Genomic DNA, 13476 nt, shown 5'->3' on the forward strand with positions numbered 1-13476 from the left:
GAATCTCGTAAAAGAAATACTAAATAAAAGATTATTAAATAGCCAAAATTTTCGATTTATATTTTGAAAAAAATTTCAAATTTAATATGCACAATGCATTGCATGATTTTTATGTGTATATTTCCCGATGATCGTGTCTTATATACCGTATAATTACTTGTATGTCTTGAAAATAATATGATATAACGAGTTGCATATATATTAGCTTCTTAAATATCGATTTAGTCTGTAAAAAATCGGATATGTTTTAATTTAGTAAATTCATGAGTGACAAAAAGTGAGTGGACATTGTATGTTCTATTGTTGTCAAGGTTCGTGACAGCTGCTAATATGTAATGAAACTCGGCATTTATTTTGGTACTTTTGGGACGACTTTCGTTTAAAATATATATTATTTATAAATACGTTCGGTTCTTACTAATTTCATATATTTAAGCGTATGTTTTCGATATGTGTATAAATGTTATTAGCGTTAACGATCGGTATATCGATTAACTTTGTGCGCTCAACTCCAAAGCCAACTGTCTGTTTACTTTGCGGCAAGGGGCACCGTTAGGACGAAGTTAATGTGTATGTTGTTTATATGCGGCGTAATAGTCATGATTGCATAGAGTTTGCGCTATTAGGTCGATGGTTTGCTAAACAAATCTGTTGAGGATCCGCGGGCGATTTAGGTACCAATGGCAAACGTGTAAACAAGTTAACTGGTCCAATGAAAAATTGTTACATAGATTTTTCTTTACTGCTATAAATATCATATACATTGATGCTTAAGACTGCTAAGAAGTGAATCAATATATATCGAATACATAACTGTCCGTATTAAAATATACTTAGAAACGCCTTTGCGTTTCTTAAGGTAAGACGTTAGTTAAAAATTTCCGTAATAGTTAAGTAATTTTACGACCCGCTTAGTGTATCATCATCATTTCTACCAAAGACCTCTAGTGGTAGACATAGGCCTTTTTCATAAATTTCCAATAGTAACAGTTTTATTACTTGGAAGCGGCCTCCGCGCTTACTATTTGCAAGTGTTTTTGGACAAAAATTCAAAACACTTTAAGCCTTGTCTTTTGTTACCTTACATGAAATTGAGTGTATTATGTAGTTTATATGTTATAAATATATATTTTGTATACTTTTTTTAGACGTAAACTTGATGCTTACTCTCTCGAACTGAGTAGGGTACCTTTATGTGTGTGTATCATAAATATGGTCAAGTCGCTTATCAATCCTCTAGCTTAATAAAATGTTATTGCATTGTAACAATTTACAATAGTTTAAAATATATACATTCAGGTTTACGCACTATCCATTATTATAAAATGCAGTATTGAAGTAAAACGTAAACGTTGTAATATCAGATCATTATAACTGAGACGGTTTTTGGCGGAATATTGAAACCATATCTTTTTTTAAATTCTTTTACTTTCAACTTTTCTATCGTCTGTACTATACCTTTTTGAAATTACGGGACATTATTATGTATTCAGACATCTTATCGAGGCATCGAGACATTTAATCAATTCGGCGTCGCATTTATTTCTTATGAAAAATTATCTTTTTTAATTTTTTTGTGTTAATTATTTTGTCAATACTTGCTCAAATGTTCCTGAAATTTTTTGTATTTAAGACTACACATCTTTGTCCGTGATATATGTTGATGGTTTGTGTGTAAAATCAACATAAAAAAGAGTAATTGTTGAGGCATCTGAAATTTAACCTATACGATGTTGAAACCTCCAACTATTTTATTAAAATCAAAATCGGAAACGGCTAAATTATTTTAGAGAATGGCGTCTTGTTTCCGTAATAATGAATTAAATTAAATAAACGGCTACTTAAGTGTCATACATGTAGGCTGGTAACAGTGGGATTGGCGTATCCTTAAAAACATAAAACCGCAAATTTAGATAAAAAGACATTAAAAAATCTGATTTTTTTAATGTAAATTCCTACTGAAAGAATTATTTTCGAAAAAGCTACAAATAAATATTATTTTATATTTAGATGTACAACTTAAACTGAATACAGAGATTGTTGAAATGGTTTGCCGGCTGTAAATATCAATTGTCGGGTGTAGCATTCCTCTCCAAAAAGATAGGGTGGCGGCCACAGAGTCGGACATACTGAGGCAGGTGTCAAGTGTCGGTATACAATTGAATCAGCGCGACTGAACTTCAGACCAGAAGGATAAAATTAATACGATTCTCCCCTCTTCGGTTTATACATACAAAGAACTGTAGTATTTCAATTTTGTTTTATCGATGACTGGATCTTTTATTCCTATTTATATTCCTTAGTTGTTATGGCACTTTCCTGTTTTTACAGGTTCGAGTTTAGAGTTCGCAGATTTCGGATCCTCGCATAAATAGTTTCATGCAGATATAAACTCTAAATAAAACTTTTATATGGCTATGTTCTTAGCATTTTAGCGTTTGCTCGCGCATCGAAAAAACAGTTTTTTTGCTGATTCGAGTTTTTTGTATTTTCAAGGTGCGTATTTGCATATCATGCCGCCATATTTCTATGAGGTCACAGAATATGATTTAAATATAATAGATTGTAACAATACTAAAACCGGTATAAATTTTAATGCGTTCATAGAAGTTTTGGTGTTTATTTCCTGCTTACATTAAAAATGTTCAATTTCAAAATAAAAGCATTTGATATATTTTAATTTAAAAATATAGTTTACGTTAAGGTCGAAAAATCTTTGAATATTGAGGACACTTTGTTATATAAATCCGTTATTTTACGAGATAGTATTTCGTACTTACTATATGTGTTTCCAAGGATCGTATGTATGAAAATAAAATATTTCATTGGACAATAAAACACAATTTTTTTCATCGACTTAACCAAATTCTAATTTAACGATGTTAATGAAAATCTTTACTTTTCGGATAAATAAATTCGACTTAACTGATATTAAATAAGGTGGTACGAATGATTGCATGATTTAAGTAGTTATTATTTTTTCGCGCATTTTGCCAAATTGTCAGGACCTAGTAGCCAAGCAGACCAAGTTCATAGGCATTTCCTCACCGTTGAAGGTCGTTGCCAATCATGTGAGTCTCTGCTGCCAATTTTCGCCATATTTCTCTATTTTCGGAAAGTTTTATGGATCCGTGCTTGTTGCAATTACTCGTTTGTGTAACTGTATCTGTCGAGTTACTTAGAGACAATCCTCTAGCCCCTTCACTTGATTCATTGCCCACTACTATACATGTATTTGAGGCTTCTATTAAATAATTTTACATTACTGTAGTCCGGATCCACTGTTGATCTTTTTTCGTTCGAAATTTTGACGTATATTACACAGACGCAGTTCTTTTACATCATAAAGTGACATGACTGCGACACTAGATAAACGTAAAATAAAATACAGTATGAATAACGCCCATTTGCTTGTGCTAAGTGTTATTCATTTATTAATTTATCTCAAAGATTTAAATTATAAAATTCTTACCCGGACAGCACCTTGATCTCCTCATTAAGATTAAATAATACTTCTTACTAACTCACTATTATACTAACGTAGAAACATTGACTTTTATGAATTAATTTTTATTTAAAATCATATACAAGAACATGTGCCTTGAAAACTAAGTTCCGTAAAATTCTACAAATTAACAATATAAAGTAATAATCTAATCCAAAGTAATGAATCAAATCTGTTCATAATTTTGTAAGGATAATTAAACAATAATCATGTGTACTCATAGTCTACTTCGTAATAATGTAAGTGACTTAGTTAAAACGAATAAGTCAAGCGTTTTGTCCACTTATCAATAGTGCCTACCGACGGAAGTTCTCATTATACGTCATTATACCTTACCTAATGCTTATAACTCTCAAAGGCCATACGCTCATCTTACTCCGCTGTTTACTAAATGCGGCACGTGTAAGCTGACCCCAAATCCTTGTAGTAATGCTTATCGATAAACAGTCACCCATTACGTGTTTTGTATTAAACTGAAATAAGGACTTGCTTCTTCTGCAGATATGGATGGTTTTATTATCGATAAAGTCGAATGCTACTTATTTTATTTCCGATATAGTATACGATGGCGTCATTGCAAGGCACTATAGTTATTATCTGATTCATTTGTTTATAGCATTGTATGAAATAGTACATAAATATAAATGATATACACATTTAAAAAATAAAAATTAGCAAAATGCTTTTGATCCGAATACGTTCCAGTTTTTATGCAAATGGAACTAATTTCCTGAATTATATGAAATGAAATAGTAACGTTTCGAAATGCATTTAAAACACTGAGTTATTTCGTCGCTTTATCGTGGGCATGTCATATCGAATTCGAAACTGTATTGTGTATTTGAGTCATATTCCGTTAATTGAAAAAAAAAACTACAAAGTTATTATCAACCATCGTATCATACTTAATAACTTTATATCTATATATCTAAAAATGGAAGTCATTAATTTATCATTTCATTAATTCGCTACCCCTCGGGTCTTGGCAATAATTTTATTTTATACTTATTACCGGGGTATACTTCTAAACTTTATTTGTATGACATTAATCATTCCAAAAATAAATATTTTATTGATTGGTACGCCGGGGTTTGAATATACCTACGCAGTTCCGTTTTAACTCTAAACTTTTTAGGGAAACCATAGATTGTTTTTAACAGTAATTAGATGGTTTCACAGTTTTCAAAAATAAAAAAACAATCTATAAAAACCTTTAACCAATTAAAATATACGTTTTATTTTTAAATTAGAACATGTGATAAATTTGAGACATATTATATGTGATGCTTTAGTATGAGAATGAAAGTTTAGAACTAATTTAAATTAGCTGGTCTATCTTTGTAATGGTTAATATTATTGTTTAATATCCTAAATCTTTATTAAAAACAAGAATATAATATCTTTATAACAATGCAAAAGCATATACTAATATAGCTCTTCGTATTAACGGATTTCCATGCTTATAAATGTTCTCATACATGCATTTGTAATCATTTGTATACTTTTTGAAAAGTCGACGGGATGAGAGATGTTAGTCTAGGGATTTCGTAAGGTATCACATAATCGTTTATATCACCGTAACTATCAAAAAATTAAATCTTTGGCTACATAACCAAAAACGTCATGTTGGTTCTTCTCTATAATAAATATAGAGCATATTTATTAACCGACATCAAAGGGTAGCATTATTTACTTATTAGTAATAAAATAACTAATTTCACACAAAATCCATTTAGTTTTACATTTTCAACTGAATCCACGTGGTTAACATACCATTCGTTTTGTTGAAAATATTACGAGTAACAATATTCTATTATAAATCTGAATTAATAAGCCGTGTTAAAATAACATTTTCACAGTAAAATGATTTCTAGGTAAATTGAATATGAATAGCGGGGGTGTTGTAATGAAATACAGTGTAGGTGATTAAAAAAAGAATTTTGTTGCGTTACGATTCGACGGCTGTTAGAAACAGATTGTTACAGTTTGTAAAAATTTAATTGAATGCGAAAAATGTTGAATTGAATGTCTCTTGCCACTCGCTGCACTCACAACGCGTGATCGCCCCTCCGTCTAATATTTTATAGCATATTTTTAGATTTTATTATAACTATATTTAATCAATAAACTCGTTAATAATTGAATAAGTGAAATATTGTATCAAATGTATCAACTAATTTAACAAGCTAATCAATATTAAATACAATTTATATCCAGCGTGATTGTTTAAAAACATATAAGTTTCAAAAGAGTGAACGTATAGTCCATTTGAAAAGCTTAAAATCTTTTTCACCACTGTTTCCAATCGTCATGTAGATTGAATACTCCGAAAGTGTTAAAATGTTACAATAATTTATTTTAATTTTAAAGTACGGCAGCCTAATAGCTTGTGACCACGTCTACAGGAACAGAGGGTAAACAATAATCATTTTTAATCGGTAGTAAATAGAATTTTACTTTGGGAAACTTTTTTTACTATATCTACATAACGTTTTTAGTTAATTCTAAAACTATTAGTTTTTGGATAAGGTGTACTATACATTAATTGACAGCCAATGATCTATAAATCTATTACACCTGTAATCAATCACCCAGCATAACGAGTTTAAAATATTAAAAATTGCGGCTAAAGAACATGGATACTTTTAATCCGTATTGTTAATTTTTTGTAATTATATGACCCGCAGGCAATAAGATTTATCTTTGGAAAAATATATCAATTTAGAATGAATTTTAGCTAAGCTTTTTTTTAGCTTTTTATTTTAAAGTAAGATGCGATAGACATCAAGTACACAAGGCATATACCTTCCCAATGATCGCAACAATGATCGGTCTCTGCCCGCATTCCGACTTTAAGCGGATTTTTTCGGATCATGTTGGTGGGTGTCTAGCGACAGCGGCCACAATTATCGAATGCTACTTTTTTACTGATGCACTGGTAGCATAACGGTAGAGGATTAAGACTTGGGATTGTAGGTCGCGGGAACGATTCTCGGATTGCAATCTTTATAATTCACACTTTGTGCATTAATTATATAGGATTGCCACTGCTTACTAGCAAGTTTCCAGAGGATGGGCAGCAGTGTACTCTGCGTAGTGTGGCGATTATGGTATATCCGCCCTAAGATGTCTTTAGGGAGGCCTATCCCTTGCAGTGGACGTCTAAGGACTGAAACTGATAGTTCACAAGATTTAGAAATACAAAACTCGGTAAAGCGCAATGTAGGTTCACAACCATAGCTTTGGTGCACTAGGTTTTTTTCTCTAAATGCAACGATGACTGTTTAACCACCTAGATAGCGTTTAGCAAACGAAACGAATGTTTATTATAACCAATTAGTATAATTTAAAGTAAACGGTTATTTTCCCCGGATTAAGTATAAGAAGAAAAGAAAAGAGAAACAATTATGTTTATACAAATCGCAATTCGATTAATATACTCGAATTTGAATAAACTGTCAAGGATTTGTTTGCGTAACTAATTAGCCTTGTTTGTTGTTTCCGAGACAATGGGCGTGGCGCAGTGGGCGGTGCGTTTCTCAATTCCCCTTCGGTTTCTTTTACGTTTCTTAAACTAATGCCTGAGGGCATAGGAACATCAGTTTGAAAGCATTAGTGCGAATATAAAAGGCTTGTGTATCACTCTTTTAGTTAATATTTGTTAAGTATGGCAGTAACTTGAAATATTGTTATATTACAAAAAAATAAACGTAATTTCCATGCGTCCTTTCCCAGTTTCAGCAAAAATAGTTTTATATGAACCGCACCACTAGATTATCATCTTTTAATATTCAAAATTATTGGTGATCGATTTAAGACGTAAAGGCTTTAACGAGATGAATGTACAGCTCATTTGCGATCAATTAAAGTATACCATATACAAAAATCAGTGGTTTCTGTATAATAAATAAAGTAATGATAATATAGTAACAAATAGTTTAAAAAAATTTACATTATAACTTATTAAAATTAATTATGTATCCCAATAGACTTTATGTTGCCAGATGTTATTTAACTGTCGAAAAAATAAATTAATGAAACATATTTCATATTTACTCTATACTTATATGAACATCCGTTGTATTTTTTACTGGTATAATAAAGTATTAAACAAATTACTTTCAAGAAATATAATTATTTGCATCTGCTTTGAATTTAATGAAGTGTACATCGCAACAAGCAGTTATTTTTTCATAATTGCCTAACTTATATGCATTCAATTATCATAACTAGTTCGAATGCAGTCAAACGCTTAAGTCGCTCTAATATAACCAGTGTACGGCATAGATACAATAACCATTAGCCTAAAATATAATGAAAATAATGTACAACTGATCAGAATCACCAGCATCAAAATTCGGTTCCAGAGCTTAAATAAAACCCTGAATTAAACCAGAGTTCATCCCTTTGTTGTGGTATTACTCGCATGCGAACTAAGCTTTTCGCTTCGACGTTCTTATACAGCAAGGGAGTAGAATAATTTACGTGCGTTAGTGTTGTCATTCAAATATGTGGTGGGTGCCTTAAAGAGAAAGGTGTCTATCAGCTTGTGAACATCAAGCTTTTGTCAATATCATCATAATAGAACGCTTAATTACGTTTTCTATCGAGGAAAGCTACACTCATAATTTACTCAACGAGCTTGCCTCTTATTAACCAGAATCACAAATATTTATAATATAATATCTGATAAGAAGAGAAATACCATTATTATTCGAAAGTACAATAATTTAATGTCATTTTTATACGTAATAATTCTTTATATTCAAAAGCATTTCTGTTAACATATTGGCGGGAATCATACTACTTTCTTATAAAATCTAAGTCGTTAAGAGATCAAGACTAATCTTATTGGTTTAATCATAAAAACGCTTTGAAAATTTGTAAATAGTTTATACCTGTTTTGTGATTGCAAGTGGATTTGAAAAAAGGCGAAATTAAATGTTTGTCCTTTATGTGAGTCGCGACTCTTGGAGACAAATTTTGTTATATATGTTGAACACAGCAATATGAAAACTATGTAACATTATTAATAAATATTTGATATTTTTGTTAATATTTATAGCCTTGTTTATTTATGTTCCTTGTGTGGAACACATGCCTTCTTTCTAAAATAAAATTTAGGAGCGTATCAACTACAAGAACGCGGATCGCAAAGTGCAACGAATATTTCGAATTGTTTGCGTACTGCTAGACTAGTATAAAATATTTTTCTACGAAAACATAACTCATACAATGTAAATGCTTTCAGAAAATTTGAGTAATATACACAACATCAAACTGTTTTACACGGTAGATGTAGATACGTTCATTAGAAAACTATGAAAAGAGATCGTGTAAAGAATACACTTGACAGTAAATTTAGTAAGTAATGTTCAACAACTTTTAAAAATTGTGTATGATTAAAAAACTAAATATTTTTTCCAAAAGACCCACGGTATTAAAAAAGAAGTTATAATTAAATCCATATTACATAAATGATTAAAAAACGGAAACAATCAATTTATATTTTTAAAAAAATGAGTCCAGTAAAAATTCAATCCTCCAGTAAAAATCACACATGTAATAAATAAAAATCTTTTTATAACTATTCATAGTAGTGATAGAGGCGTAGTTTTTTGCCGACTGGACTAAAATCAAAGAGTACGGTGTTCCCACAATTGTATTGTGTTATGGTATATATAGTTTTCTGTTAGCACTGTGAACATTAGAATTTAAAAAATGTAGGGATTCGTGCTAGAATAAAAAAAAAATCTTGTAAAAAAGTATGCTCATGTTAGTGAACCGCCTTATTTGGAGATCGTGCAAATAAACCGTGTAAAGAAAAAAATTGGGTGTACATTAAATCCCAAATTATTTTAATTGCTATATGGAGTATTGTCAGTTCGACAATAAACGTAAAAAAATAAGTCATTTACTCTTAGTAGCTTTGTGCTTTATTTTTATTTCAATGGTAAAGATATATTAAAAGGACTTGTTGATACAATGTGACTATGTATATTTTTTAATTTAAATATTTGTTTAGTAGAAAATCGTTTTAAACATGATAACGCACAAAGACTTTGTGAAATAAATCTGCTGTAAACACAATCACTCGAATGTGATGACTTTTTAACAAGTGAATTGTACGATATACCCGCGTTATATATTTCTAAACTACACTGTCAGTATTAGATAAATGAAATGTAATACTTCTGATTATACAATTTAATTTCAAATAAAAACAAAAATTTGTAAATCGACCTTCGCCTTTGCGAAACTAAATTCACTTATAATTAATTACGTTGCGATTCTTACTTGCGCTCTTTTTTGCTTTATGTGAACTTTATTATAGTCTCAAAATTTAAATAAACATAAGAAATAATTTGTACGAAGATATGACGGAAAATCATATTTTAACTCGAACTGGTGGATTTCTTGATAATCATTGTCCTGTAGACAAATATTGAGAATACATCCGTTTAAAATGTTAAAATATTACGATTTTTTGATTGCATTTAAAACTTAACACGTATAAAAGAGGAATTAAAGAGTCGTAGTAATTTATTGCATAAGCATAGTTTACAATGCACTTCGCTCATGACAGTGTATGAAGTTATAATTGTTACTATTAGCTGTAGAATGATTCATTTCGCTTGAATCTCTTTACTTACAATGTAAAGACTACATATACTGTAGAAAGATTGCCGTAACTATGTTATAATTGATTTAATAATTGTAAGTTAATTTTATTATTTTCATGGAAATTATAATTTGATATCTTTGTTAATCACTTAAAAATCCTGTCGCTAAACCGTATTGAGCGTTAACCTAGTTTTGTTTGAAAGTTATCAGTATCTGTTTCTTTATTTTACTTTTTATTGTCAATCCAAAACGTTGTACCGTTAATTAGATGATTTTTAACTTAAGAAAGGTGATGTTACATGTTGAATTAATAAGATACATTTACTGTTTTATTAAGTATTACACAGGAATAATCCAGAAATAGCAGCGAACAGTACAACTAACAGTGTGCAGTATATTCCCGGCCGAAGTCAATGTTTGTGCTATTTGCAAATTGTTGAGTTTAGAAAAGATTTTACATGGCTTCCATGGCTGCAGCAACGTATATGGGTCTACCTACAATGTTTATTTAATGTTGTTTATTTTCCAAATATAATTTTGGGGTGTGGAAAATAGGTTTGAACTCTGAATTATTCTTCACAATCTCGAAGAATCGACGAAGAAGAACGGACCACAGAAATATCTTCCCAAGTAAAAAAATTAAAAGGATTCTTGATTTACGTCACGTGGGTATATTCAATCATTTCGTTCAATATTAAGCCAATTAGCTCTCACAGGTTTCCTGTTATCATTAAGCTAAAATATTTTTGTTCAAATATCAAATTACTTACAGTTACGTATTAAAAATTTAAAGTTCTTACGAAATATATTTACGCACCATACACCATCATTTACTTATCATACATCTGATATGGCATAACTTCGGAATCAATGACTTTCTTGATTGTGATTATTATACAGATTGATTAGTTCTAAAAAGTACGCTGAAACAATGCGTTTACTGGTTTTTAAACTGAGAAGAATTTTTAAGAAGTAAATTTTTTACCAAAATCCAAAAAAAAAATACTTTTCTTTAACTATAAGATTATATTATTTCAGGATATTTATGTTAATTTACACAACATATTTCTTCATGAAATAATTTTATTTTCGCATCACAGACGGAAAAATTAATTTTTATCAAAATATTACAAGCATAATTATTTCAAGTATTTTGTTTTTGTTAGTTTTAACCGTCGGTTTGCAATCGTAGGCCTCTGTAACGGGCGCCCGAAGGCTGTGTAGGGTGAAACGCGGCATTGCAAGGGTAGGTCGTGCGGCGTGAGCCCGCTTCGCGCTCGTAGGCGGCAGTTCGTGTACGACAGTTTACGGGGCGGCCGTGTTTGCTCGGCCGAGCAATACGCACGATGGCGCGCGAGTATACGCGCGTTCACGAGTTCTACATGCATCTTAATGACATACCACCACCACCAATGCACTACCAACATTACGAATTAACCCCGTAAGTAAATACAACGAGACTTTATCCCCATATAAAAAGCGCAAAATATTTTTTAATCAATTAATATTTGCAAGATTTTGTTGGTTTTGTAAAATAAATTTAATTTTTTTTTCATCTTTTAACATTTTATATTTTTTTATCTTTGATAAACAATCTGATGCGTATATATCAGGAATATCTAAAAAAATAAAGTTTTTAATATTTGTAATAAAACCTATGTATTGACGTATTTCAAAATATTTAGAGTTATTAATTTGTTTTCCGCGTAGATGTGTAGTTTTGTTGAAGAAGAAACGTCGATCTTTACGTTAACTTCTGGCGAAGGCGGGAGAATTTTTCGTAGTAACTTGGATAGCATTAAAGAAGCTTAATGTTGTTTTAACTAAAAGGTATACTTTTTTACTTCGTTGTATACTCGAAGGTAACTCATGTAAGGTTAGAAATCATTTAAAATTCACGTAAAAGGTTCCGATGAAATTCGTATATTTGTATATATTATTATCTGTGTGAGGATTGATTATTATCAATTATTCCTAGACAACGAAAATTATAAATGTGTACGATTATTATTGTAGCCTATTTATTACCAAATGAAACTAATATCACTGCAATCCTTTCATGGTTTATTTGAGTGATCTGTTGTTTTTTACGGCTTTGGCTTTGCAGTTCGACCACACATTAACGAATTGTTTTCGTGGAATATCCCACGATGCAGGTTTTAAGCTCGGCTATCGTATTATTTTTACTATAAAATAAACTCAAACCGATATTAAAAGGATTTTTAAACAATTAAATTATTTTTGATCGTTTACGACAAAATTAATGTAACAATACTTTTTATCATCCTTTTGACTTTCTTCGTGAGTGAATTAATAAAAAGCAAACGTAGCTAGCTGCCTTTATTGGTGCAAATACTTGCTTAATAAATGATACCTGCTTCTTTCTGGAGGAGAGGAATCCGAACGAGATATTTTCCTAAATTTTGTATTTTAAAAAAACGATGTTAATTTTTTTTTTTTTTGGTGGAAATTTTGCTTGCTTCCAAATTATCATCATTCATGCATATATCTCTTCAGTAAATGAAACGGTAATTATTAGGAATGCCGCAATTAGAGTATTAAAGGAATAATAAACAAAAACTTCCTAAGACTCAACAGGTGTTGCGGAACTCTTTCCGACGCTAGTCTTGGCATGTTACGTGTTATCAAAACTTAACTTACTAGTACTTCGTTGACACTTGTTTTGTTAAAATATGTACATTCGTCATATTACATTCTATTTAGTGACATTTTGATGATATCATATATGTTGTTGAAATGTCGTCTATTTAACTTGTGAGCGGACGTATTAAGTTGCATTTGTAGATCTGTGGTCTCCACTCCACAATCTTAATGCCCAAACGGCTGCTGTTATTTCTCGCTAATTAAAAAAAAATACTTTCCGAAGTTTGATATATTTTTTTAAGTTATGATAATTATAAATACTTATCGAAATTCTTGCAGGCTAATATATAGGTTTTTTTATATAATGTCTCTGGTGGGAAATAAATTTCAATTAATTTTTAAATAGATTTGACCAATATTGATGTTCAATAAACTTTTTTCATAACTCCGAAATAATTTTGTAAAACCATATCCAATTAACGTTTAACTTTTTATTGTGATCTTACTAACGATCGTATTTTATATTTCTGCTAAATAGTGAATTGATAATATGACAGGTCGATCTCGTCGGAATAACCTGTGACCAAAAGGAACAATATCCGGGCTTGGTAAAGTATCCGACTTGAGCGTTTATATTCGATGTTCGCGTCAGGGGATTGATAGTTATAATTCAAAACGAATAATTTTGTCGCGTCTCTTTGCCCTTGTTTCGGATATTTTCCTTGAATTAAACAATTCAAGTG

At 30.6% G+C, this 13476-nt stretch overlaps 1 protein-coding gene across 2 annotated transcripts in view; it reads left to right on the plus strand.

The window, feature by feature from the left end:
- cyc (basic helix-loop-helix ARNT-like protein cyc) overlaps positions 1-13476 on the plus strand; it is a 69248-nt gene that overhangs the window by 16608 nt on the left and 39164 nt on the right. Inside the window, exon 1 of one of the 2 annotated variants that reach the window (XM_068764637.1) lies at positions 11446-11570. The exons of the other annotated variant lie outside the window; for it this stretch is intronic. Within the exon in view, the coding sequence (XP_068620738.1) occupies positions 11476-11570 (95 nt within the window). The 5' untranslated portion in view covers positions 11446-11475. Of the gene's footprint in view, positions 1-11445; positions 11571-13476 lie in introns of those variants that run through there. 2 annotated transcript variants of the gene reach the window in all.

Source organism: Battus philenor, unplaced genomic scaffold (genome assembly GCF_028537555.1).
Source record: "Battus philenor isolate CCGP_79_NKW_IND1 unplaced genomic scaffold, ilBatPhil1.0.hap1 SCAF_1, whole genome shotgun sequence".
NCBI classification, from domain to species: Eukaryota; Metazoa; Arthropoda; class Insecta; order Lepidoptera; family Papilionidae; genus Battus; species Battus philenor.